At 44.7% G+C, this 22,390-nt stretch overlaps 1 protein-coding gene across 1 annotated transcript in view; it reads left to right on the forward strand.

Moving 5' to 3' along the window:
* The window catches only part of RASAL3 (RAS protein activator like 3), a 39,581-nt gene extending 18,429 nt beyond the window's left edge, over positions 1–21,152 (forward strand). The window contains 17 exon segments of the mRNA XM_032212399.1: positions 126–204; positions 2,134–2,216; positions 2,818–2,906; positions 4,570–4,675; positions 5,143–5,241; positions 5,983–6,525; positions 7,092–7,236; positions 8,144–8,288; positions 9,509–9,745; positions 10,968–11,169; positions 12,465–12,568; positions 14,408–14,714; positions 15,093–15,215; positions 18,464–18,663; positions 19,836–19,911; positions 20,430–20,508; positions 20,511–21,152. Coding sequence (XP_032068290.1) covers positions 126–204; positions 2,134–2,216; positions 2,818–2,906; positions 4,570–4,675; positions 5,143–5,241; positions 5,983–6,525; positions 7,092–7,236; positions 8,144–8,288; positions 9,509–9,745; positions 10,968–11,169; positions 12,465–12,568; positions 14,408–14,714; positions 15,093–15,215; positions 18,464–18,663; positions 19,836–19,911; positions 20,430–20,508; positions 20,511–20,917 — 3,024 coding nt within the window. The 3' untranslated portion in view covers positions 20,918–21,152.
* The last annotated feature ends 1,238 nt before the right edge of the window (positions 21,153–22,390 follow it).

The raw sequence follows: 22,390 nt of genomic DNA on the forward strand, positions 1-22,390 counted from the left end.
TGAAGAAAGAGCAGGAGCAGAATCTAAGCATGCTCAGAGTTTATGGGGTTGAGGGCAGATTAATAATAATAATATACGTATCAAAATAGTGAATCTACCTACAGAGTTCTCTCTTCTTCTTTTAGAATCTGCTCGAGAAGCGGAAACGAACCAGCAATTCTGTTTCAGAGAATAACTCAATATTCGGACCAGATAAGGAGAATAGTGAGTGTTGTCTCTCTCTTACACACAAACTGCTAGGCTAAATGTGTGCCCAGCTGTCTGGAAATGAAGAAGGGGTAGCTGGATTTAATTTCAACTTGTTCTGTCTCATTCACCCTATTATTGATATCAAGTGTTTCTTAAGCATATTAACTGTTTCCTTGGAGTTGAAGAGTGATCAGCAGGACTGCTTGGCACTGTGATGTTCTTGCCGTTTCGTTTTGTCTGTAAGAATGACCAGACATTTACTTGGGATTAGCACTTTAATCCACACAGCAAAGGCATTTTAAACCCTTAGTAAATGCCTCATTTTTCCATTTGAGATGTTGCCAGGAGATTGGTCTTCTGGTAGATCATCATACCTCAAATGTAAATAGTTTATGGGTTCTTCAGAAAGGAGTTTCTCGTGGTTGGGATGGCAAAAGCCAAAATTTCCATCCAAGGCGTGGATGTTGGGAACTTGCACACTAGTTAAAACCCAAAGAGGTGAGAAATTGCAAAGGAGTTTAATGCACGGGGATTTCCATATCTGCTCTGTCATCATGGGGGCATCATGTGATGTTATCGTGACTTTTTCCCCTTCGCTAAAATGGGTGTGGGCATGGCCAGCACATGATGCATTCAGCCTGCAGGCTGTGAATTTGACCCTCCTTTTCTAAGGATTGAGAGATTGATATTCCCATGGGTTGAATTTTTGGAAAGTAAGAAATCTTGATATTTGACCATCCCTCTCTTACATCTCCCACCCCCATCCAGTAGCATTGAAGCCGCCACTGTGGGGTTTGATGGGATACTGAGGTGCTCAGGTTTGGGTTTCATGGGGCTTAAATCTGCTGTTGGTCTCAGTGAAATCTGAGTTCTTTCCTGGAAGAGTGGATAGACCCCCAGAATTAAAAGGACCACAGATTGGGCTACTGAGTACAAAAAGGAAAAAAAAGTGGACTCAAGAAGCTGCAAACCTGATATTGGTACTTAAAAAAATCCTAGAAAAGATAATCAAGCAATTAGTTTTAAAGTACTTTAAAAGGAACAAGGCATGAGTTTGTTAAAAATAGGTTGTGCCAGAGAAAACTTTCTACTTTTATTTATTTATTTAATGTTGTGGATACAGCTAGTCCTCAACTTACAACCATAATCGAGTCCAAAATTACGATTGTAAAACATTATGGTTCTAAGACAAGGCACATTTCTCGAAGTAAATTTCTGGCCTTTTTCACAGCAGTCATTAAGCAAACATGATAGTTCCTATGTGAATGCTGTGGTCATTAAGTGAACCCATTTATTTGATTGGGTATTCATGGAATAGGCCACAGATTAAGCACAAGCTAGCAATGTATTGCAGCTAACAAAAGAACCACCACGCTCTTATATACTGTTAGGCTAATAGTATGTGATAGTTTTGCCCCGTGCTGTACTGGGCACAGCATATCTCGAATACTGTGCCCAGTTTGAATTTCTACAGTACAAGAAGGATGCTGAGGAATTGGAAAGAATGCGGAGAAGAGTAACAAAGGCTTTGAAGTTAAATCCTATGAAGAATGGTTATAGGGACTCTTCAGCCTAAGAAAGGAAAGGCTAAGGGACAGCAATCTTCCAATACTATAAGAGCTATTACAAGAAAGAAGATGTGGATTTATTCTCTGTAAAACCCAAGAAATGGCAATGGGTAGAAGCTGTAAAGAGGGAAGTCTAAATCTGAAATAAGGAAGAATTTCTTGAGCATGAGAGCTGTCAAGAACAGCCTCTTTCCGGTCATTATAGGTGTTTTATCAATGAAATTTTCAAGAAAAGCTTAGTAAACGTCCCTGAGATGATACCAGAATTAGGCAGCTGGGGTTAGAAAAGTTTCAGAAGTTTCTTCCAATCCTTTGAATCTATAATTCCTTGATTGTTTCACTGTGTTTGACTTCTATTTATTTTACTTCGTTCCAGCAGAGTTTTTCGTAGGAGGACAGGCTCCTGAGAACAAGCCTTTCCAGGATGCTTCTTCAGGCACACATCTTGGCAATGTGAAGGTACAAGAGAGGTGGGGGAGAGGGGTATGCAGAGCAGGAAAGTCAAGTAAAGGCACTCTCTTGATGACACCCTAACTTCTCAGGGTCTCTCTGTGGCTTTCCCTAGTTTAGTTCTCCCCAGGTGTTCCAGAATCCAGAATAAAAATCCTATTCTAGGAATGTTACTTCCGAGTTGTAGCAGCTTGCCACATTATTCTTGTCCTCCCTCAGTCAATGCAGATCATTGTACCCTTCTGCTTCATCTCTCCTCCACCAATTGCTCAGTCACTTGTTCTAGCTGCATTATCTCCGAATTTCCCACATGAAAACCAACACCAACATTTGAGGCCTCGAGGGACCCTCTTTTGGGGAGGTGCTGTCTTTGGCTGTGATGTGTGCCTTGGAGTTGGTCTCAACAGCTCCACAAGTATTTTGCTAAAGCGTAGCCCATTTAGTCTTGCTCTCTGCTGTGAGAGGCATTGCCCGAGTTGGCTTGTGAGAGGCTGAGAACCTTGGAAGAAAACTGGGCCAAAAAATTTCTATGATTTTTTTCAGCTATGCCCCTTTGCTTCAAGGGTAGGAAAATCCTCATAATTATTCCTTTTTCTTATCCTATTTCCAGGGGATATTTTGGAGACGGTTCAGAGATCGGAAGGGACGGGTCCATCCTAATACTGATGCCTCAGGTGAATCTGCTGTGAATGGCAATAGGTAGGCTCCAACGGGAATTCTCATCTTGTGCACCTTTTTCTTGATTCACTTTGTTTTACTGAACATATTGGTTGAGGTGTGATGGGCTCATACTATTCTTTATCTTTCAACTGGTATCCTGACAGCCAGTTTGAGAGGTGGCCCCAAAATGTTATTCTCTGGGCTTCCATTCATTAAATCCAGATTTCCCCAGTCCAATGCTTTCTAGATGGGCCATACTTTGTGGTGGTGGTGGGGGACTCATGCGAAATATACCAGTTGGGGGAGACTGACAGTCCAACCTAAAACAAATTTCTGAATGTTTTATAACAGAGAAAAATATTGGAGAATTGTGCAAGAGAAAATAAAAATTGAAGACTGGAAGCATCTTTATAAAGTCCTGTAACTATTATGGCATATAAAATATTGCTAGGCCAATCTCTTCCTGATAGCTCAAAATGCCATGAAAGGATGCTCTGTTTACTCTTTTATTATTACTAATTTACTGCTGCCTTAAGTCATAGCTGTCCCCAGAACTCCTAATATTCCAGCAGTGGAACAAAGGGCTTCTCATATTTAGCAAAACAAACCGAGCACTTTCCAGACATAATAAAAATGCTGCTGTCAAAAGATTGTTAGGAAGATTCAAAATATGATTGAGAAACACTGAGAATCAATGTTATCTCTCAAAAACTGATAAATTGCCAGGTACCCCTGCTCTCTCCACTACTGAGTGGTTGATTTTTAAAAAAATAATATATTTTTTTTACCCTGCAGCAACTCATGGTTTCTAGAGCATATTTAACTGATTGGCACATCGTATAACTTGTTTTATTGTGATATTTTGCCAGTGTTTCTCAACTCTACCTCCTGACATTTGGCTCAAATTTCAGCTATATGAAAAGGACGAAGAACTAGCTGGTGAAGGTGCCCTTTAATCAAGCTGGCTCCATCCGTGTAGTCTTTGGGGCAGCTTTATGGAAGCACTTCACCATCCAATCCTCCAGGATGTTTTTTCAACTTTCCAGTCTAGATAATAGCCCTCACATTCCAGATGGTCTTCCAAGTCATTTCTAACTTGGGCCAAACTTGAGTTAGTTAAACGTCTCCACTTACTCAGGAACTGTCTGGGAGGGGAGCCCCAAAAAGCAGGTGCCCTGTTAAAAAGATGGACACAGGGACTACTGCAAGTTTATCTATTGCTTCAGCTCTGGCGTGAGCCCAAACAATCATTTTCACAGTTTACTTCATTTGTGACATCATCGGGGCCTTGTTCTCGAATACCTTTCCAATTTTCTCACCCCAAATAAGCTTCTGGGCTCAAAGTGTGGTCTTTGGAGTTTGCTCAGGTATGCCTACACCTCATCCTGCCAGATCTACAAGACAATGGGTCCCTGACTCCCTGAATTCTGAAGCCTCTTTTCCAGGGTATGGTTTGGGGAGGTTGGAGGACGACTGTAGTAGAAACTTTTGAGTCTTTTGGACAGGGTTCCTCCTCCTCCTCTCCTGGTGCCTCACTCAGTTCTAGTCTAATCCTAGCAGGAAGAGCAGGCCTACAATGGCTTCCTCAGTTAACTGATGATCTGAAAATAATTTCTGAATTACAATAGGTCCAGATAATAATTGATCTTTGCAAATACACTGGAGTTCATGGACACATTATATTTCTTATTGCTTCCTACAGGGAGGCCTTGCCTGGCCTAGCTCTCACCCTGGACCTAAGCAATGAGAAAGATGTCTTGATCCGACCACTTCATAGCAGCCTTGTGGGAGAGCAGCACTGCTTTGAGGTATAGAATAATTATACATTATTTCATCACTTGGTTCACTAATGAATATTTCTACATTCTGCAAGTGGTCCTGGAGATTCACCGACCTTCAGATTGAAACTCATCCATAAGGTTGTCCTGGCTAGATGAAGGGCTCCAGGAAGTTCTTGGCTGCCAGGGTCTATAAAAGTATACCCTTGGTCACAGGGCAGCTGCAGCCGGGAACCCCTTGCTGCCTGAGCTGCATAAGCAAAAGTGCTCTCTGCTCTCTGATAGTCCTGGCAAATCAGCTTAGTCTGATATCTCACGATGAATATATTATATGAACCCCTGCTCTTTTGGCAGTCATGGATCCTGCAATAAGCAACATTTCAGCTGCTTTCTGCTCCCTCACTTTGTTAATCCCGACAAAGGGACCGTTACGCCTGAATGATAGAAGAGGCCAGGCTGGCCCAGGGCATGTCTTAACTAGAGTTCTCCTCTCTTAGATCCTGAGGGCTGGGAAACGCTACTGCTTTAACTGTTCATCTGCTGCTGAGAGAACCCATTGGATGGAGAACATACGTCAAGCTGTCCAGCCCAATATGGTAAAGTAGTTTTGACTTGTACTGTTCATAAAATGGAGATACTTTTCCATAGGAAACTCCTTTCACCCACCCCCTTTATTTCTCCCTGTATCTTCTCCTTATAAAAAATCTTCCTTATTCTTCTTCTGCCATGGTCTCTGTTCTTATCTCAGTCATTCATCCAAAGCAGAAATTCTAGTCTTTAGGATCAAGAAGTCATAAAGAGCTGCCAGTGCTTGTAAAGACTGACAGGCCCCTCCAGCCTCCCCCACTTGTGTGTCTACCCACTACTCCCACCAGCAAATCCTTAATCTTTCATCTGCTTTGGACCTAATCATGTTTACTTCTTGCCTTTTCTTTGTGACTTCACCTTCATATCTAAAGGTTTTGTGTATCACCACATAGTTGTAGAGTTGACCTGGTTGAGCTCAAGGGAGGGTCAAACACACCATCAGTCTTGAGTTCCTTCATGCCCATCATAGATTTAAAGTCCATCACATCTTGAATTCCATTGACTCTGATCTACCACCAATTTGCTTTGGCCGTTAATAGTTCAGATTCTTGGAAAGCTTTAGTATACAATAAACTTATATATATAAGCACTTGGCAACAGTTGTCTTCAGTACTTATGGTAGAAGTGTGGCTTTCATAGGAATTACAGTTCAACACATCAATAAAGGTGCCACACTGCGCAAGTTGTAGCACATCTTGTTTTGCATCCAATCCCAGCTCTTAATATTGTCCCATGCATCCATTTTCCAGGACAACTGCCAACGGGTGGAACACAGGTTAAATCTTTGGGTATATGAAGCCCGAGATTTGTCTCCCAGGAAGCACTACCACTGTGAAATCCAATTGGATGGGATCCTGTATGCCCGCACAACAGCCAAGCAAGCCAGCCCCACAGGAACTCTCTTCTGGGGCGAGCACTTTGACCTCAAGACTCTTCCACCAGCCGTGGAACTGCAGGTCTGCCTGGTACAGGAAGAAGAAGGGCTGTGGCCAAAGGAGAGCCCCATCACCAGTATGTCCGTTCCCCTAAAGGAGATGGCTGCTATGCACCAACCCTTGGAGAGATGGTTCCCACTGGGCAAAGAGAAGCCAAACATGCCCTCTCTTCGACTCCGAGGACGATACTGCAATTTCAAAGTGTTGCCCATCGTACAGTACAAAGAATTTGCTGAATATCTGACTTTCCATTATCGGGACTTATGTGCTTCGTTGGAGCCCAGCCTCAGTGCCAGAGACAAGGAAGAGCTGATGAGTGTCCTCGTGAGGGTCTTGCAAAGCACGGGCAAAGCCAAGGTATCGTTCATTTTACTAATAGGCAGGCTGGCATTAAGATGCTGGGAAACAACCTGATCCCAGATTCATCATAAGAATTTCCTTCATGCTGATTTTTCCCCCCTGGGCTGTTTCATTGCTAGATCACCTGGCCTCGTGGGGTTATTCTTCTAGCTGCCAAAGCGGCTCTCGGGTCCACAGGAGAAAAACCTGGTATCATTTTACCCTTTGCCTGACATCCTGAGTGCTCCGACCCTTTGGAATGAGCTACCCCCAGAGATCCGGACCTTGCCCACTCTCATGGCCTTCAGGAAAGCTGTTAAAACCTGGCTATTCCGGCAGGCCTGGGGCTGTTGACCTCATTAAGGTCCAGCCCCGATCATAACGAATGTATGTGTGTTGATTTTAACCTGTTTTTATTTTCATTTTTTATTATTTTTTTCTTTGTTGTAAGCCGCCCGCAGTCCTCCGGGATTGGGCGGCCTATAAATCATAGAAATAAATAAAATAAATAAAATGGGTTTTAAATGTGAACTCAAAACAGGATGGGATTCATTCTATTGACCCACTTCCCATTTTCATTGCAGGATTTTCTCATTGACTTGGGCGTAGCTGAGATAGACCGTTTTGGTGACAAGGAAGCTTTGATTTTTCGTGAAAACACGCTCGCCACCAAGGCCATAGATGAGTACATGAAGCTGGTGGGAAGTCCATACCTGCTGGCCACATTAAGTAAGTTAACTTAGAAACTCTGCTCTATAATACTAACAAAAATGCGCTGAGGGTTGGTGCCTATAATTGTTACATAGCACATAAGGTGAATTGTGAGTCAAGATGGCAAGAGAAATCTACGTCTGATAATAACTATACTTATTGTTATTACTACAGTTCAGAGGGACCCTGAAAAACTAGCTAAATTCATCATTAGCATTGATAGAACATGACTATCATTATGTCTTTAATAAGCAATGACAGGCTCATCAAAAAAATCTGTCGGGGTTTCTAATTGGAGACAAGAAACTAAGTTAGAAATATCACTGTGGGTTATGACCCAGAACTATGGCTCTGCAAGCATCTATGCCCTTGATGGCAAATCTATGGCACGCGTGGCAGAGGTGGCCATTTCTTAGGGCACGTGAGGTGTTGCCCTGTCAGCTCCAGCATGCATGTGTGCGCTGGCCAGCTGATTTCGGCCTTCATTTTCGGCTGTTTTTTCCCCACTGTAGGGCAGAAAACGACCCCCAGGGACCCCGGAAGTCTGTTTCCAAACTTCCAGTTTGCAAGTTGGGCTGTTTTTAGAGAAAAACAGCCCAACATGCAAACCAGAAGTCGGAAAACGGACCATTTTCGGCCTCTGGAGGGCCTCTGTTGGGGGGGGGGGAGAAAGCCTCTGGAGCCTGGGGAGGAGGGGAAACGGGTCCACCGTGCCATCATGGGGGGTGGGTGGGTTGCGCGCATGTGCAGGGATGTCGTGTGCATGTGCAGGGAGGAGGGCGCATAGAATTAGGGGTGTGGGCACGTGTGTGCACGACCCCCGTGCGCTCCTCCCGCTTTTGGCATGCGATGGCGAAAAGGTTATCCATCGCTGATCTATGCCATCCCAGCCACCGAAGGGTAACCTATGGGGATTGTCTCACAGGTGATATTATAACCCAGCCGAACTTTCTGGAGGATTGCTGTGAGGTGGACCCAAGCAAATGCCCTCCCCGTGACCTGGCTGACAATCGCAACCACCTGCAGCAGCTCTGCGAGGAAGTCTTCCTAAGGATTACCATGTCCAGCAAGTGCGTACTTGAGTATCAACCAGGGAGTTTTCTTTACTGCCACCACTGAGGGGAACCAGATCTGCTTTGTAGAGGAATTTCTGGGCTGCTGAAAGGGCTGATCCAGGACTTTTGATGGCTCATCTAGCTCACAGTCTATTGGCCCAAATGAACTAGGAAAATTGTTGTTCTGCTAGAAGAGGTTTAGCATATAAAGTTAAGTATGAGTATACATTTGCACTTTACCCTTATCTTAGTGTAAGAAGCTCACTTTCACGTGAGAGTATATGTAGCAATGGCAATAGCAGTTAGACTTATATACCGCTTCCTAGGGCTTTCAGCCCTCTCTAAGCGGTTTACAGAGTCAGCATATTGCCCCCCAAAACAATCCGGGTCCTCATTTTACCCACCTCGGAAGGATGGAAGGTTGAGTCGACCTTGAGCCTTGGATGGATAGATAATAGATAAGATAGATAGATAGATAGATAGATAGATAGATAGATAGATAGATAGATAGATAGATAGCAATAGCAGTTAGACTTATATACCGCTTCATAGGGTTTTCAGCCCTCTCTAAGCGGTTTACAGAGTCAGCATATCGCCCCCAACAACAATCCGGGTCCTCATTTTACCCACCTCGGAAGGATGGAAGGTTGAGTCGACCTTGAGCCTTGGATGGATAGATAATAGATAAGATAGATAGATAGATAGATAGATAGATAGATAGATAGATAGATAGATAGATAGATAGATAGCAATAGCAGTTAGACTTATATACCACTTCATAGGTCTTTCATAGGTCTCTCTAAGCGGTTTACCGAGTCAGCATATCGCCCCCAACAACAATCAGGGTCCTCATTTCACCCACCTCGGAAGGATGGAAGGCTGAATCAACCTTGAGCCGGTGAGATTAGAACCTCCGAACTGCAGATAGCAGTCAACTGAAGTAGCCTGCAGTACTGCACCCTAACCACTGCGCCACCTCGGTAAACGACTTTGCAGTAATAAATTGAATTGGCTGCAAGTGAGATCCTCAGATGTTTCTGAGCAAGGTCCCTGGGCTGGCTATAGGCAAATTGTTGTGGTTGGTCACTCCATCCAGACCCAAGCATACTCTGAAGCAAAATTCAATATATCCAGGCAAGGTTGCTTAGCCAGAAGACGTGGCTGTAGCAGCTGTCTGGACCAGTAGTGATGCCTCGAGGCCTCCTTTCAGCCTGCCCTCTCTTTTCTCTCTGCAGCTCCTTCCCAGCTGAGCTGAGCGAGATTTTCACAGCCTGGCAAGAGGAGTGCCAGTTGCGGGGCAAGGAGGACATTGGCCAGCGACTTGTCTCTGCTTCTCTATTCTTACGCTTCCTTTGTCCAGCCATTATGTCCCCCAGCCTTTTTGGCCTCACACAGAAATACCCCGATGACATCACCTCCCGCACCCTCACCCTGGTGGCCAAGGTCATTCAGAACCTGGCCAATTTCACCACGTAAGTAACCACGTCCCTTGTTCAGAATTCTAGAAACTTGACCTCAGGTACAAACTAGGGCTTCCAAAAAAGATTGGACATCCATTTGTGTCTTCTGCCCTGGGCATTGGGTTGGGCTAAAAGAACTTTGAGTCCCTTCCAGCTTTTTGATTAGCAATAGCAGTTAGCAATAGCAGTTAGACTTGTATACCGCTTCATAGGGCTTTCAGGCCTCTCTAAGCGGTTTACAGAGAGTCAGCATATTGCCCCCAACAACAATCTGGGTCCTCATTTTACCCACCTCGGAAGGATGGAAGGCTGAGTCAACCTTGAGCCGGTGAGATTAGAACCGCTGAACTGCAGATAACAATAGCAATAGCAATAGCAATAGCAGTTAGACTTATATACCGCTTCATAGGGCTTTCAGCCCTCTCTAAGTGGTTTACAGAGTCAGCATATCACCCCCACAGTCTGGGTCCTCATTTCACCCACCTCGGAAGGGTGGAAGGCTGAGTCAACCTTGAGCCGGTGAGATTAGAACTGCTGAACTGCAGATAACAGTCAGCTGAAGTGGCCTGCAGTACTGCACCCTAACCACTGCGCCACCTCGGATTCCACCTGTGATTCTATGATGCTAGCCTGTCCCATGAAAAGGAGAGCATTGATAATTAGAGCAATGATGTTATGCGCTTCTGTAAGCACATGCAGAAGGGGCAGAAGACAGAGCGGATTTTGAAAAAGCATCTGGAGGCAACAGACTTTTCAATTATGGAAATATGCAAAAGCAAAAAATACCATTATTGTTTAATGCCCAACATAACAAAGTACAATTTAAAAAAACCACCATAAATAATATTGGTTCAGAAAAACACTTTTTAAAGTGGGGATGTAGGGAAAATAATTACAAGAATGATACTCCTCTATTTTTCTCTTCTTTCTATGAATTGGCAACCAGCTCAAGAAAAGGCAGGAGTCAGGCTGGAAGAGCAGGGAAGATCTCACGGTGCAAGAGGGCAAGAGCCGAGCAGCTTTAGATTAGCCAGTTGCCCTACAATGGCAGCCTGAGGGACAGTGGCATCCACTGACCTCCCCAATTCAGAAAATTAAATGGATTGTCTCAGCAGGAATGATACGTTCTCCACCTGGCCAGCAGTACCGGTGGCAAAAGGGATGGATCTCTGATCTACAGGGTTCAGCCATTCTTCCCTCCATTACAGTGACATGGTATTTTCATTTCCCATAGGTTTGGGGAAAAGGAGGCCTATATGAGTTTCATGAATGAGTTTCTTGAGCACAACTGGTATGCCATGAAATCATTTCTCAGCAGCGTTTCAAGCCCCGGTAGTACCATAGCATTGAGTACCTATAATGACTCAATTGACCTGGCCCTGGAATTGTCCATCCTTCACTCCCTGCTCTGCAGCATCTTCTCCACTCTGGAACAGGTATCAGCTACTCTTGAGCTGGGGGGGGGATTGGGGATTGGGTGGGGGGGAATTCTCATGATAAACTAGCCTGCTCTCTAGTGACAAGATGCCACACGAGTTTTTTTGCATGACATCCCCAATGGTTGGAGCTGTTCATATGTGGAAACAACACAGAAACAGGCACTTTTGTGGACTTTTTACTTAAAATTGAAAAAAATGAAACTTTGATTTTAGGTTTTGGTGATTTTTGTTATTGTAGAAATTGTTTAAAATATTGTAAAATGCAAAGCAAAAGATTGAGATTGCAATTTATTTGCATTTTACGGCACTGAGAAAAGTCAGAAATCACTAGCCATTTCTTTCTTTCTTTGCATTTCTCTTTTTCCCCTCAGTTTTCTAACTTTTGCCCCCCCCCCCAATATTTTCATCTCATAGTGAAATTTAATAAAAACTATAAAATAAAGAAGACAGAAACAAATGTTAAAATTTAGGGCTCAAGTCACCAACTATTGCCTCAAATCAAAGTCTTCTGGTATTGGTTTGATCCCTTTTGTTGTCTGCATGCTGCCCAACAAGAACTTTATTCCACACATTAATTGCAATTGCAAATGAGAAAACAGAAGGCCCAACAGTAAATTGGGATACACCAGGTCAGCATCAAGTTGCAGAGGATTCATACAACAGCACTGGGACCTAAATTAACCTCTTCTGTCCAGCCATCTCATGCAATCTGAGAGTAGAGAATGAGCTCTCACCAGAAGTCTTCTCTGTAGCCTTGGGACTGTTCCAGGAATCCCATTTCTCTCCTACCCGAATGTGATTCTTAAAGGGAGGAAGATGGATAGATGCGGATAACTCTCCTCAATTGCCCTCTTCAGTGATGCTGACTCTATTGAGCCCCATAAGATTTTTTCAAGTTTTTTTTTAATGAAGAGTTGAAAGTCTTCCAGCCACTTTTATAGCAGCTGGTAGAATGCCAAATGCGGTTCTTCTTCATCTGAGTAGGAAATGGATCTGTTTGCTGTTGAACTCAACTGCGAGAAGAGGGGCTCTGCAATACGATTTGCAAGGGAGAGCGGGGGAGAAGGCATTCTGCAGGCAACTTGTCCAACACATGGCATACTTTTTAAAGTATGCTCAAGTTTGTATGTGTGAATTTAAGTATACAGTATAAGAAATAAGTATATATAGGTGTAAATATATAAATGCAATGGATAGAAAATAGATCAGCCGTTGGCCAGATTGAAACCAATTTCTACCATCAGTCTGGCCAAGTTCTTCATGTTGGCCCTTTGTGCTCTTCTGTTTACAAGGGAACCCAGGAGAAACTGCAGCCTCTGCCAGCCATCCTCCAGGCCATCCAAGAGGGAACCCCCGTGCCCGTCTCCGTTCTTCCTGGGCCCCACATGGAGGAAAGGTAATGAAATGGCAGCACCAAAAGCGACATGTGGTCCTTTGGGGTCACGAGGAATGCTGTATGGCCTCTTTTTACCCCTTTGAGAAAGAGTCGCCCTTCAGCCTCCTTCAACTGCTTACTTTCTGGTGCTATGGTTATGGCCACCTTGTAGCACTTATGGAGGACGGATCTCACTTATCCCTTGTCCTGAACTGTCCCCCTCTGGGCTCCTCTGCGCTTGTTAGCCCAACCTTTCAAATCCCCGCCCCCCACACATAGAGTTCAAAGGCAGCCTCTTTTTTCCCCATCAGAAATGTGGTGTAGCCATGTAGTATCTGTGACCTGTTTGGCAACTTGAAAGAAGGCAAATCGCTGCTCAAAGTACTTGTCTCGCATCTGTCAGACCTGCCCCGGTCTGATCTCCTAGGGAAGTAAAACTTTCAACTACATTTGGTTGATGTGAAGATGCACTTTTAGTGAGAGATGCTGATTGTTCAAGCGGAATCTGAAGTTGCCATGCACCCGTACAGAGCTAATTCTCGCTCCTCCCTAGCCCTCCCCCACGGTCCATCCGTGTGTAACCAATCTAGCACTGCCAAGATGTTTTGGGAAACACTGAGGTCTTTGGGCTGGGGAAATTCCACTCTCAGGGAAAACAGCTTTGAAAATGCCAGCCTGAACCAGATTCCAAAACGCTCTGTTCTTCCTCAACTGTCAATTCCTCCCTCCCAATTCCCCATCATAAAGGTATACTGCTTTTCTGCCCATTTGTTCCCACCTCCCTTCCTCGATTGATGGCAGAATGCCAACAAGGAGGCAAGTGAAGGCAGAGGTTCTGACACGTGGCCCCCTTTGACAAGTACACCAGTCCTGTTAAACAAATGAAAAGACACAACAGATAGAGAGAGAAACAAGGTAGATCTACAGTTAGATGATATGTGAGCTATTTTGGTTTATCAGGATATTAATTATGCAAGCGTTTGAGGAGTTTGATTGCTTTAACCTGCTTAACCCATTCAGTTTCCGAGGGAGGAAAATCTTTCCACATAACTAAATACTGGAGTTTTCTTTGGTGTTTATGAGAATCTAAAATGTCTTTCATTTCAAAATGTTCCACCTCAATCATGGGCGGCTCAGAGGGCAGAGTCAGTGTCGCACACAAAGGGGAGAGTTTTCTGATTTTAGTACACTAAAAGGGAAAATTGGGTGAATGTGCCTAAGGGGCTTCAGCAGTTCGAGTTCAACTGTGACTGGGTTGATAATCCTTTTGATGGGGAAAGTGTCAACGTACTTAGGCCCCAGATTTTGGGAAGGCTGTCTGGACTGCAGATACTTTGTGGAGAGGTAGACCTGGTTCCCTATTTTAAGGTCTTTGGGCTTTGTCCATTTTTTATTTGCATATTTTTTTTCCAATCGTTTTCTAACCACCAGCCCGGAATTCTTCACCTGGGCAAAGTAAATCTCTCTCTCTCTCTCTCTCTGTGTGTGTGTGTGTGTGTGTGTGTGTGTGTGACCACTCTTGAACCTGATTACTATAGCAGAATAGGGCTTTGCTGGCAGGCTAGTAGATTTTATGCTCGCATATTTTTCTGCCAGCTAAAGGACTAGTGGGTTGCATTTTACCGTGGCCGACTGCCTGTCTCCTTAATTCGATAGCAGGCAGAAATTGCCCTAAAAGAACTCTGGGTTAAGAAAGTGGGATGGAGAAGCCATCAGTGCAGAATGTGAGAAAGTTGTGCATCAAAACATAAGGACATGTAGATGTGGGCCAGGTTTGGGTCTGAAGACCTAATCTGGAATTGAGATTGTCAACATTACTATGCCTTTTGCACAGCCGGCTCCTCATTCTTTGTCTTTCAGAGACGCTGAGAAACAGAAGCTGGGGTTTGTGCCCCCCCGGGATCTGGCCAAGTATAGTCCTCTGATCAAGAGCCACTCCATGACCAGCATCCAAAAGAACAGAGGCAAGGAAGACGCCTTGACTCCTTTACATCCAACGAAATCCAGGAGCAAAGTGCAGCGTACTCAGAGCGTCCCAACCCAGAGTAAGGCATCTCGACGTCTCCGCAAGCAGAGAAGCATCGGGCGAGTGGATGACTGTCGGGACAGCAATCCTCAGCCTTACGACTCCTCTCTACGCAATGCTGGCAGCCACGAGGCATCTCAGGTAAGCAGAGTTTCGGAGCGGTTTGCTCAACTACTATATTACAATGCAGTCTTGATGGCCCCAAACTCCCTTTAGTCCAGTTCCAATTTTGTGGAAAGCTGCTGTTATAACAGAAAGGAAAAGTTTTTTCACAAGGAGACCAGACAGTCAGTCAGTCTCTCCCTCCCTCCCCCTCCCTCTCTCTCTCTCCAGACTTTCTTAACACTTTTCCATCTGAGCTCTAAAACCTGGGAGGTTTTCTTATCTTCCTCCACGTTTTCCAGCATGGAGACTCCATTTAAAGGGCATTTTGTATTGCAAGTGGATTTTCATGTCTCTGTAATTGTTCTCTTAGTCTTGTTCTCTTCAAACTCGCCAAATAATGTTCTTCTGCTTTAGGGATGCTCAAAGCTCCACCTGTCTGTGTCGCTGCCCCAGAAACCAGCAGTCCCTTGGTTACGACATTCAGAGGATGCGTCGGCAATAAAAAACTGTCTATACACCATGCAGCCCCTGGAACAGGTAGAGGAGGATTGTGCTCAGAGGACCACTCGCATGTTTAGTTTTCTGTTAATCTATTCCTAATTTAAAATCCATCAAAAATTATGGGGAAAAAATGTGTGCCATTGAATGTTGCGTACATGCATCTGGCAAAAGTACAGGTGAAACTCGAAAAATTAGAATATCGTGCAAAAGTTCATTTATTTCAGTAATGCAACTTAAAAGGTGAAACTAATGTATGAGATAAGACTCATTACATGCAAAGCACGATAATTTAAGCTGTGATTTGTCATAATTGTGACATTATGGCTTACAGCTCATGAAAACCCCAAATCCACCATCTCAGAAAATTAGAATATTGTGAAAAGGTGCAATATTCTAGGCTCAAAGTGTCCCCCTCTAATCAGCTAATTAAGCCATAACACCTTCAAAGGGTTCCTGAGCCTTTAAAGGGTCTCTCAGTCTGGTTCAGTAGGAATCAGAATCATGGGAAGGACTGCTCACCTGACAGTTGTGCAGAAAACCATCATTGACACCCTCCATAAGGAGAGAAAGCCTCAAAAGGTAATTGCAAAAGACGTTGGATGTTCCCAAAGTGCTGTATCAAAGCACATCAACAGAAAGTTATGTGGAAGGGGAAAGTGTGGAAGAAAAAGGTGCACAAGCAGCAGGGATGACCGCAGCCTGGAGAGGATTGTGAGGAAAAGGCCATTCAAAAGAGTCGGGGACTTTCACAAGGAGTGGACTGAGGCTGGAGTCAGTGCATCGAGAGCCACCACACACAGACGGATCCTGGACATGGGCTTCAAATGTCGTATTCCTCTTGTCAAGCCGCTCCTGAACAACAAACAATGTCAGAAGCGTCTTACCTGGGCTAAAGAAAAACAGACCTGGTCTGTTGCTCAGTGGTCCAAAGTCCTCTTTTCTGATGAGAGCAACTTTTGCATCTCATTTGGAAACCAAGGACCCAGAGTATGGAGGAAGAATGGAGAGGCACACACTGCAAGATGCTTGAAGTCCAGTGTGGAGTTTCCACAGTCTGTGTTGATTTGGGGAGCCATGTCATCTGCTGGTGTTGGTCCACTGTGCTTCATTAAGTCCAGGGTCAACACAGCCATCTACCAGGAGATTTTGGAGCACTTCATGCTTCCTTCTGCAGACGAGCTTTATGGAGATGCTGACTTCATTTTCCACCAGGACTTGGCACCTGCCCACACTGCCAAAAGCACCAAAATCTGGTTCAATGACCGTAAGATTACTGTGCTTGATTGGCCAGCAAACTCACCTGACCTGAACCCCAGAGAGAATCTATGGGGCATTGCCAAGAGAAAGATGAGAGACGTGAGACCGAACAATGCAGAAGAGCTGAAGGCCGCTATTGAAGCATCCTGGTCTTCCATAACACCTCAGCAGGGCCACAGGCTGACAGCTTCCATGCCACGCCGCATTGAGGCAGGAATTGCTGCAAAAGGGGCCCAAACCAAGTACTGAGTACATATGCATGCTTATACTTTTCAGAGGTCCGATATTGTTCTATGTACAATCCTTGTTTTATTGATTGCATGTAATATTCTAATTTTCTGAGATGGTGGATACATCTTGAACTATCTTGCTTTGCATGTAATGAGTCTTATCTCATATATTAGTTTCACCTTTTAAGTTGCATTACTGAAATAAATGAACTTTTGCAAGATATTCTAATTTTTTGAGTTTCACCTGTAACTTTTTAAAAAGTGATAATATCATTCCAGAAATATAATGAATAACTACTGTTTGTTTGTTTGTTTGTTCATTCATTCATTTATCCATCCATCCAGTGGTGGGTTTCAAAATTTTTTAGAACCACTTCTGTAGGTGTGGTCTGCTTTGTGGGAGTGGCTTGCTGACCATGTGACCGGATGGGAGTGAATTGCCAGCCATGTGACTGGGTGGGAGTGGCTTGGCAGCCATGTGATGGGGTGGGAGTGACTTGGCAGTCATGTGACTGGGTGGGCGTGGCCAACTTGTAAAATGTGGTGAAACTAACTTAACAACGCTCTTGCTTAGCAACCAAAATGTTGGCTCAGAAACTCTGGCATTTGAAGCACGCAAGTCTTAAAACTGTCAAGTTACAAGACCCTCGCACCCCTAACCCTTTAGAAAAAAAAACCCAGGGGTGTTAAAACTTGACAGCTTTAAGACTTGTGGACTTCAACTCCCAGAATTCCTCCTCCAGGCATGTTGGCTCAGGAACTCTGGCACTGAAGTGTGCAAGTCTTAAAACTGTCAAGTTACAAGATCCTTGCACATGTAGCCTTTTAGAAAAAAACCCCAGGGGTGTTCAAACTTGACAGCTTTAAGACCTGTGGATTTCAACTCCCAGAATTCCTCCTCTCGCTCTTCATCTTGATGATGTGCGAACAGGCAGGAGGAGGGAGCTGGAACCAGTTCTAAACGGTACTGTAGATTTGTGGAACCTCTTCTAGAGAACCCACCCCTGCATCCGTCCATCCATCCATCCATCCATCTATCCATCCATCCATCCATCCATCCATCCATCCATCCATCCATCCATCCAATTGGTATAGCCACCTGTCTCACCTATAATTACTCTGAGTGACTTATCTTCATTGGAAATGCTTGGTCAATGAGCCTTAGATTTGATAGGTCAACAGTCACATGCTGCAAAAGAAATTTGAAAAATGGAAATCTGTTGCATGTTAATTTTCCTGAAAGAGACGGCGTCAGAAACCCAGCTATGCCTTCATAGGAGAGTAACTCCTGTGCAATGGGCAGTTGACATGTTGCTCTGGCAAATACCAAAAACAACCTCACACTTTTGTTTTGGGGACCACACTTTGAGCTGTTTGCATTTCACCGTTCTTCCCCTGTAGTTTTGTAATAGAAGAAGTGAAACCCCTATATTTTTGTTATTAGGAATCATAGCAATAACAAACTTATGTTCAAAGCATAGCTAAAGAGCCATTTTAATTTACTAGGGAAACTGCACACAAAAGCAATGTGTAGAATGTAACCCTGCAAATCTTTCCCCTAATTGGGGGAAGATGAGACCAGGAAAGAAAATCCTCAAAGCTGCGATTGTATACTTATTAAGATATAATTGGAGTCTTCCCCAATTATGACGAGAAGAGCCTAAAACATCCCCTGGTGCAGCTTTTCTCTATTCCTGCACAGCTTTCCCCCAGCCTCTTAATCCGGAGCCCTTGCGGAGCCTTGAGCCTAGGGGGGCTCTAAGCTTCATCACTGCCCCCTCTGTCCCCCCTCCCTAGTACGCAAGACAGATGGAAGTGCTGCAAATGAAGCTGAGTTCGGCTACAGACAAGCAGAAGCTGCTGGAGGAGCAGGTGAAGTCCCTGTCTGTCCAGAATCAAGCACTGCTGCAGGAGCAGGCCAGATTTCAAGAACGCGGAGAGATTCTTGGCAAGAGGCTGGAGGAGACGGAACTTTGCCTGGTTCAGCTCAGCGGCAGGTAGGAGAAGCCCGCAGCAGGAGTCAGAGGCACAATGTCAAATGTGGCGATGGGGGGGGGGACTGCTAGCCCTGAGGGGAATTTCCATCCCATCCAATGGGCGATTCCCACTTTATTAGGCAATGCAAATCCCAAGGCAGGGGATAAGGAAGAGGAGAGCCCAGGTTTCCTGTCCTGGGGATCCAGCAGGCCATAGTTGGGGCCCAATCCATTTACATCAAGGAGCCTAGCCAGAAATAAAAAAAAAACTCTTGGGGCTAATGGTATAAGAGAACACCTATAACCGAACGGGTTTGTATATGTGGTAAAGGAGAAGTGGAAGACAATTCACATGTTCTATTACACTGTGAGCTATACAGAGCTTGTAGGTCTGCACATATTCTCCCCTTATTAGAGAGATTGCCAGGGAGGGCAGACCATTTTTATCTAGGCTTCCTCCTCCAGGACACTAACCCGGTTACCACGTATGCAGGGGCAAAGTTCTGTGCTGCTGCAATGTCCATAAGGAAAAACATTGGCTACAGAAGTATAGTTGTCATCTGGTACCAATTATCTGGACATACCTCTAACAATCTTTGGACCATTATGTTATTATCCACTTTTAATGTTAATTATATTTTAATGTTAGTATTTTTTAATATAGTGTAAAGACAAATGTACATTGCTGGTCTTTGACCGTAATAAAGATCTTACTTACTTACTCTTGGGGCTGATGGAGTGAAGTAAGCATCCGTGGCCTGATCTTTCTTGCCATTTCCCATGGCAAGACCAGCTGGTCTGAGATACAATCCACTGCTAAAGTCTTCTGCTGGGCTGAAAAACAAACAATCACGGCAGTTCAATCCTTGTAGTGGAAAACAGAGTCTAATGAAGGATCTCATTGGCTTCTGAGAATAATTCTCATACAGACTGAACATCTGGAAGGTGACAGATTGTGGGAAAGGTACCATTTATACAGAAAGCGAAAACTCTAACATGAGTTTCTCTTTGTTATTCTAACTTTATTTGCTATCAGTTTCCTTTTTTTTATTCTGTCCTATTTCATTCCTCAAACTGTTGCCAGGGGGATCTTGAGGGTCAGAGGCCAACTAGCAGGGAATGTGGGGAAGGGTTGAAACCACAATCCAGCTGAGGTGAGATCTGAAGGAGACTCGGCTGTTGTGTTTCCCCAGGGTGTCCTGCCTAGAGGCCGGTTGGAAGAAGGACCATGAAAAGCTGCAAGTGAGTGAGGAGAAGGCCAAGCAACTGGTAAGAGCCCCCCAGAGGCCATGTCTAGCAAATGGGATCCAGCCTATGCAAAGGATGTTGAAAGGGTGGTATAAATAGCAAAAAGATGGTTCTGAAGTATGAACAACAGGCTGAAAATCCAGCTCAGGGCTAGCTAACATCCCCCCTGGGTGTTATGGAAGCGGAGGTGTCAAAAAAAGAGAAGATGGCAGTTAGGGAAAGCAATGCAACACCCCCACCCTTTTTGCATGTGCATTGACACTGCATGCAGATACAACAGGAGCAAGGTTTGCACTGTGGCATTCACAATGTTGCTTCATTTCTCCCTCCGGTGGCAGATGCCATTTTGCATTCCAGGGAGAATTTCGATAGGACAAACTCAAGCTTCTGTGCTTGAATTTGTACTTAACTTCTTCATATCATGCACTGCTAAACCTCTTGTGCTCACAGAGGTGGCAGCCCTATTTCCTGAAGATTAATTTGCTTTAGATTAAGAAATGGCGTGGCGTGACTGACTCTCTGCAGCGTGTGTCTTGTAGGTTCTGCAGCTCTCCAGAATGGAAAGGGACCACGACCAGCGTTTCCATGCTGTTAGCCAGATGTTGGGGTGTCGAGATAAACAACCACATTACAGCAACAACTCTCAGGGCTTGTGTGGATAATAAGACTGAGAATGGGAAAGCCATGTTTTCCACACAGCTCATGTATGGAATCCAGAGAAGTCAAGAGGATGGAAGAAGTGTCTTCCACTTACAAGGACAGCATCATGTTAAGAGTTCTCAACAGTATTCAGCCATTGCTTCGTCTCCCAAAAAACCCCTTCCTGAAAGTTTATTCACACACATTCCGGCTTAAAGAGACCCCCATTTACCGTTTCCTGGGTACATATCCTCACTACGGGCTGCCTTGGCTTGAAAATGTTTTCCCTGAGAAAATGGGAGAAGATCTCAGTTCCAGATCATTCCGAACTATGAGCAAAGAATCTCCAGAGCTTGGAAATACGTGGCTCTTCCAGTTGGCTGAATGACTCCATAGCGGTTGGTACTATGGCTGCCAGAAAGGCCAGAGACACATTCATTGTGCACTTCTTGCCTGTGCTTGTGGCTTGGTCAGGGAAATAGATTTCTCTGCCCACGAATAGTCCAAATGAGGGCCTTCAGTGAGTTCATCATTATGTTGCCATGCAGGAGGTTTTCTATAACAGTGTTTCTCAACCTTGGCCACTTGAAGATGTCCGGACTTCAACTCCCAGCAAATGCTGGCTGGGGAATTCTGGGAGTTGAAGTCCGGACATCTTCAAGTCGCCAAGGTTGAGAAACACTGTTCTATAATACAGCTTTGCTCTTTCCTTTCCTCCCTCCTTCCTCCCCCCCCCCCCCCAGCATGCTCTTTTGTGACAATGAATGCTCCAATCCCATAAGCCCCAAGTGTGAGTGATTTGCAGTTGAGAGTAAGGGAGCAGGACTTTCCCTTCTCTAGAGTCAGGTGGTTTCAGGCACTGAGGGGGACTTAACAGAGTTTGAAGGGACCTTTTGGGTCATCTAGTCCAACCCCTCAACCCTTGCCCAAGCAGGAGACTCTACAGCATTTCCGACAAATGGCAGTCCAGTCTCTTCTTGAAAGCTTCCAGTGATGAAGCTCCCACAACTTCCGAAGGCAACTTCTGTTCCATTGGTTGATTGCTCTCTCTGTCAGAAAAATTCTCCTTATTTCTAGGATGAATCCCTCCTTGATCAGTTTCCATCCATTCTTCCTTTTCTGGCCTTCAGGTGCCTTGGAGAATAGCTTGACCCCCTTCCTCCTCTCTGTGGCAGCCCCTCAAATATTGGAAGACTGCTATCCTGTCTCCCCTGGTCCTTCTCTTCACTAAACTACCCCTACTGAGTACTTGCAACCATTCATCATATATTTTAGCCTTCAGTCCCCTAACCATCTCGGTTGCTCTTCTCTGCACTCTTTCTAGAGTCTCAACGTCTTTTTTATAATGTGGTGACCAAAACTGGATGCCGTATTATAGCTAAGGCGTTATAGAGTGGTATTCATATATAGAGTAACCGTATGTTCCTTTCCCTGCTACTTCCTTCTCAGCTGCTTGGAATTAAAGAGAGAGGTGCATCCCTGCTACACCACCTCTCCTGCTGAATAGGGTGCTGCAGGAGAAGGCAAGTGTGTGACGTAAAGGATGCACTTTCCATCTGTTCTTACCAGAGGTGGGTTCCTACCAGTTCGCACCAGTTCGGTAGAACCGGTTCATCAAATCTACCGAACCGGTTAGAAGAGGTTCCACCAGTGGACCCGGAAAGCAGGCAACCACACCTACAGAAGAGGTGCCAAAAAATTTTGAAACCCACCGTTCAGAGAGAGAGAGAGAGAGAGAGGGAGGGAGGGAGGGAGAGAGACTCACACAGAGAAAGGGAAAGAAAGGAGGAAAGAAAGAAAGAAAGAAAGAAAGAAAGAGTGAGAGAGAGAGATGAAAGAGAAAAAGGGACAGAGACAAAAG

This window comes from Thamnophis elegans, chromosome 2, assembly GCF_009769535.1.
Source record: "Thamnophis elegans isolate rThaEle1 chromosome 2, rThaEle1.pri, whole genome shotgun sequence".
Lineage (NCBI taxonomy): Eukaryota > Metazoa > Chordata > Lepidosauria > Squamata > Colubridae > Thamnophis > Thamnophis elegans.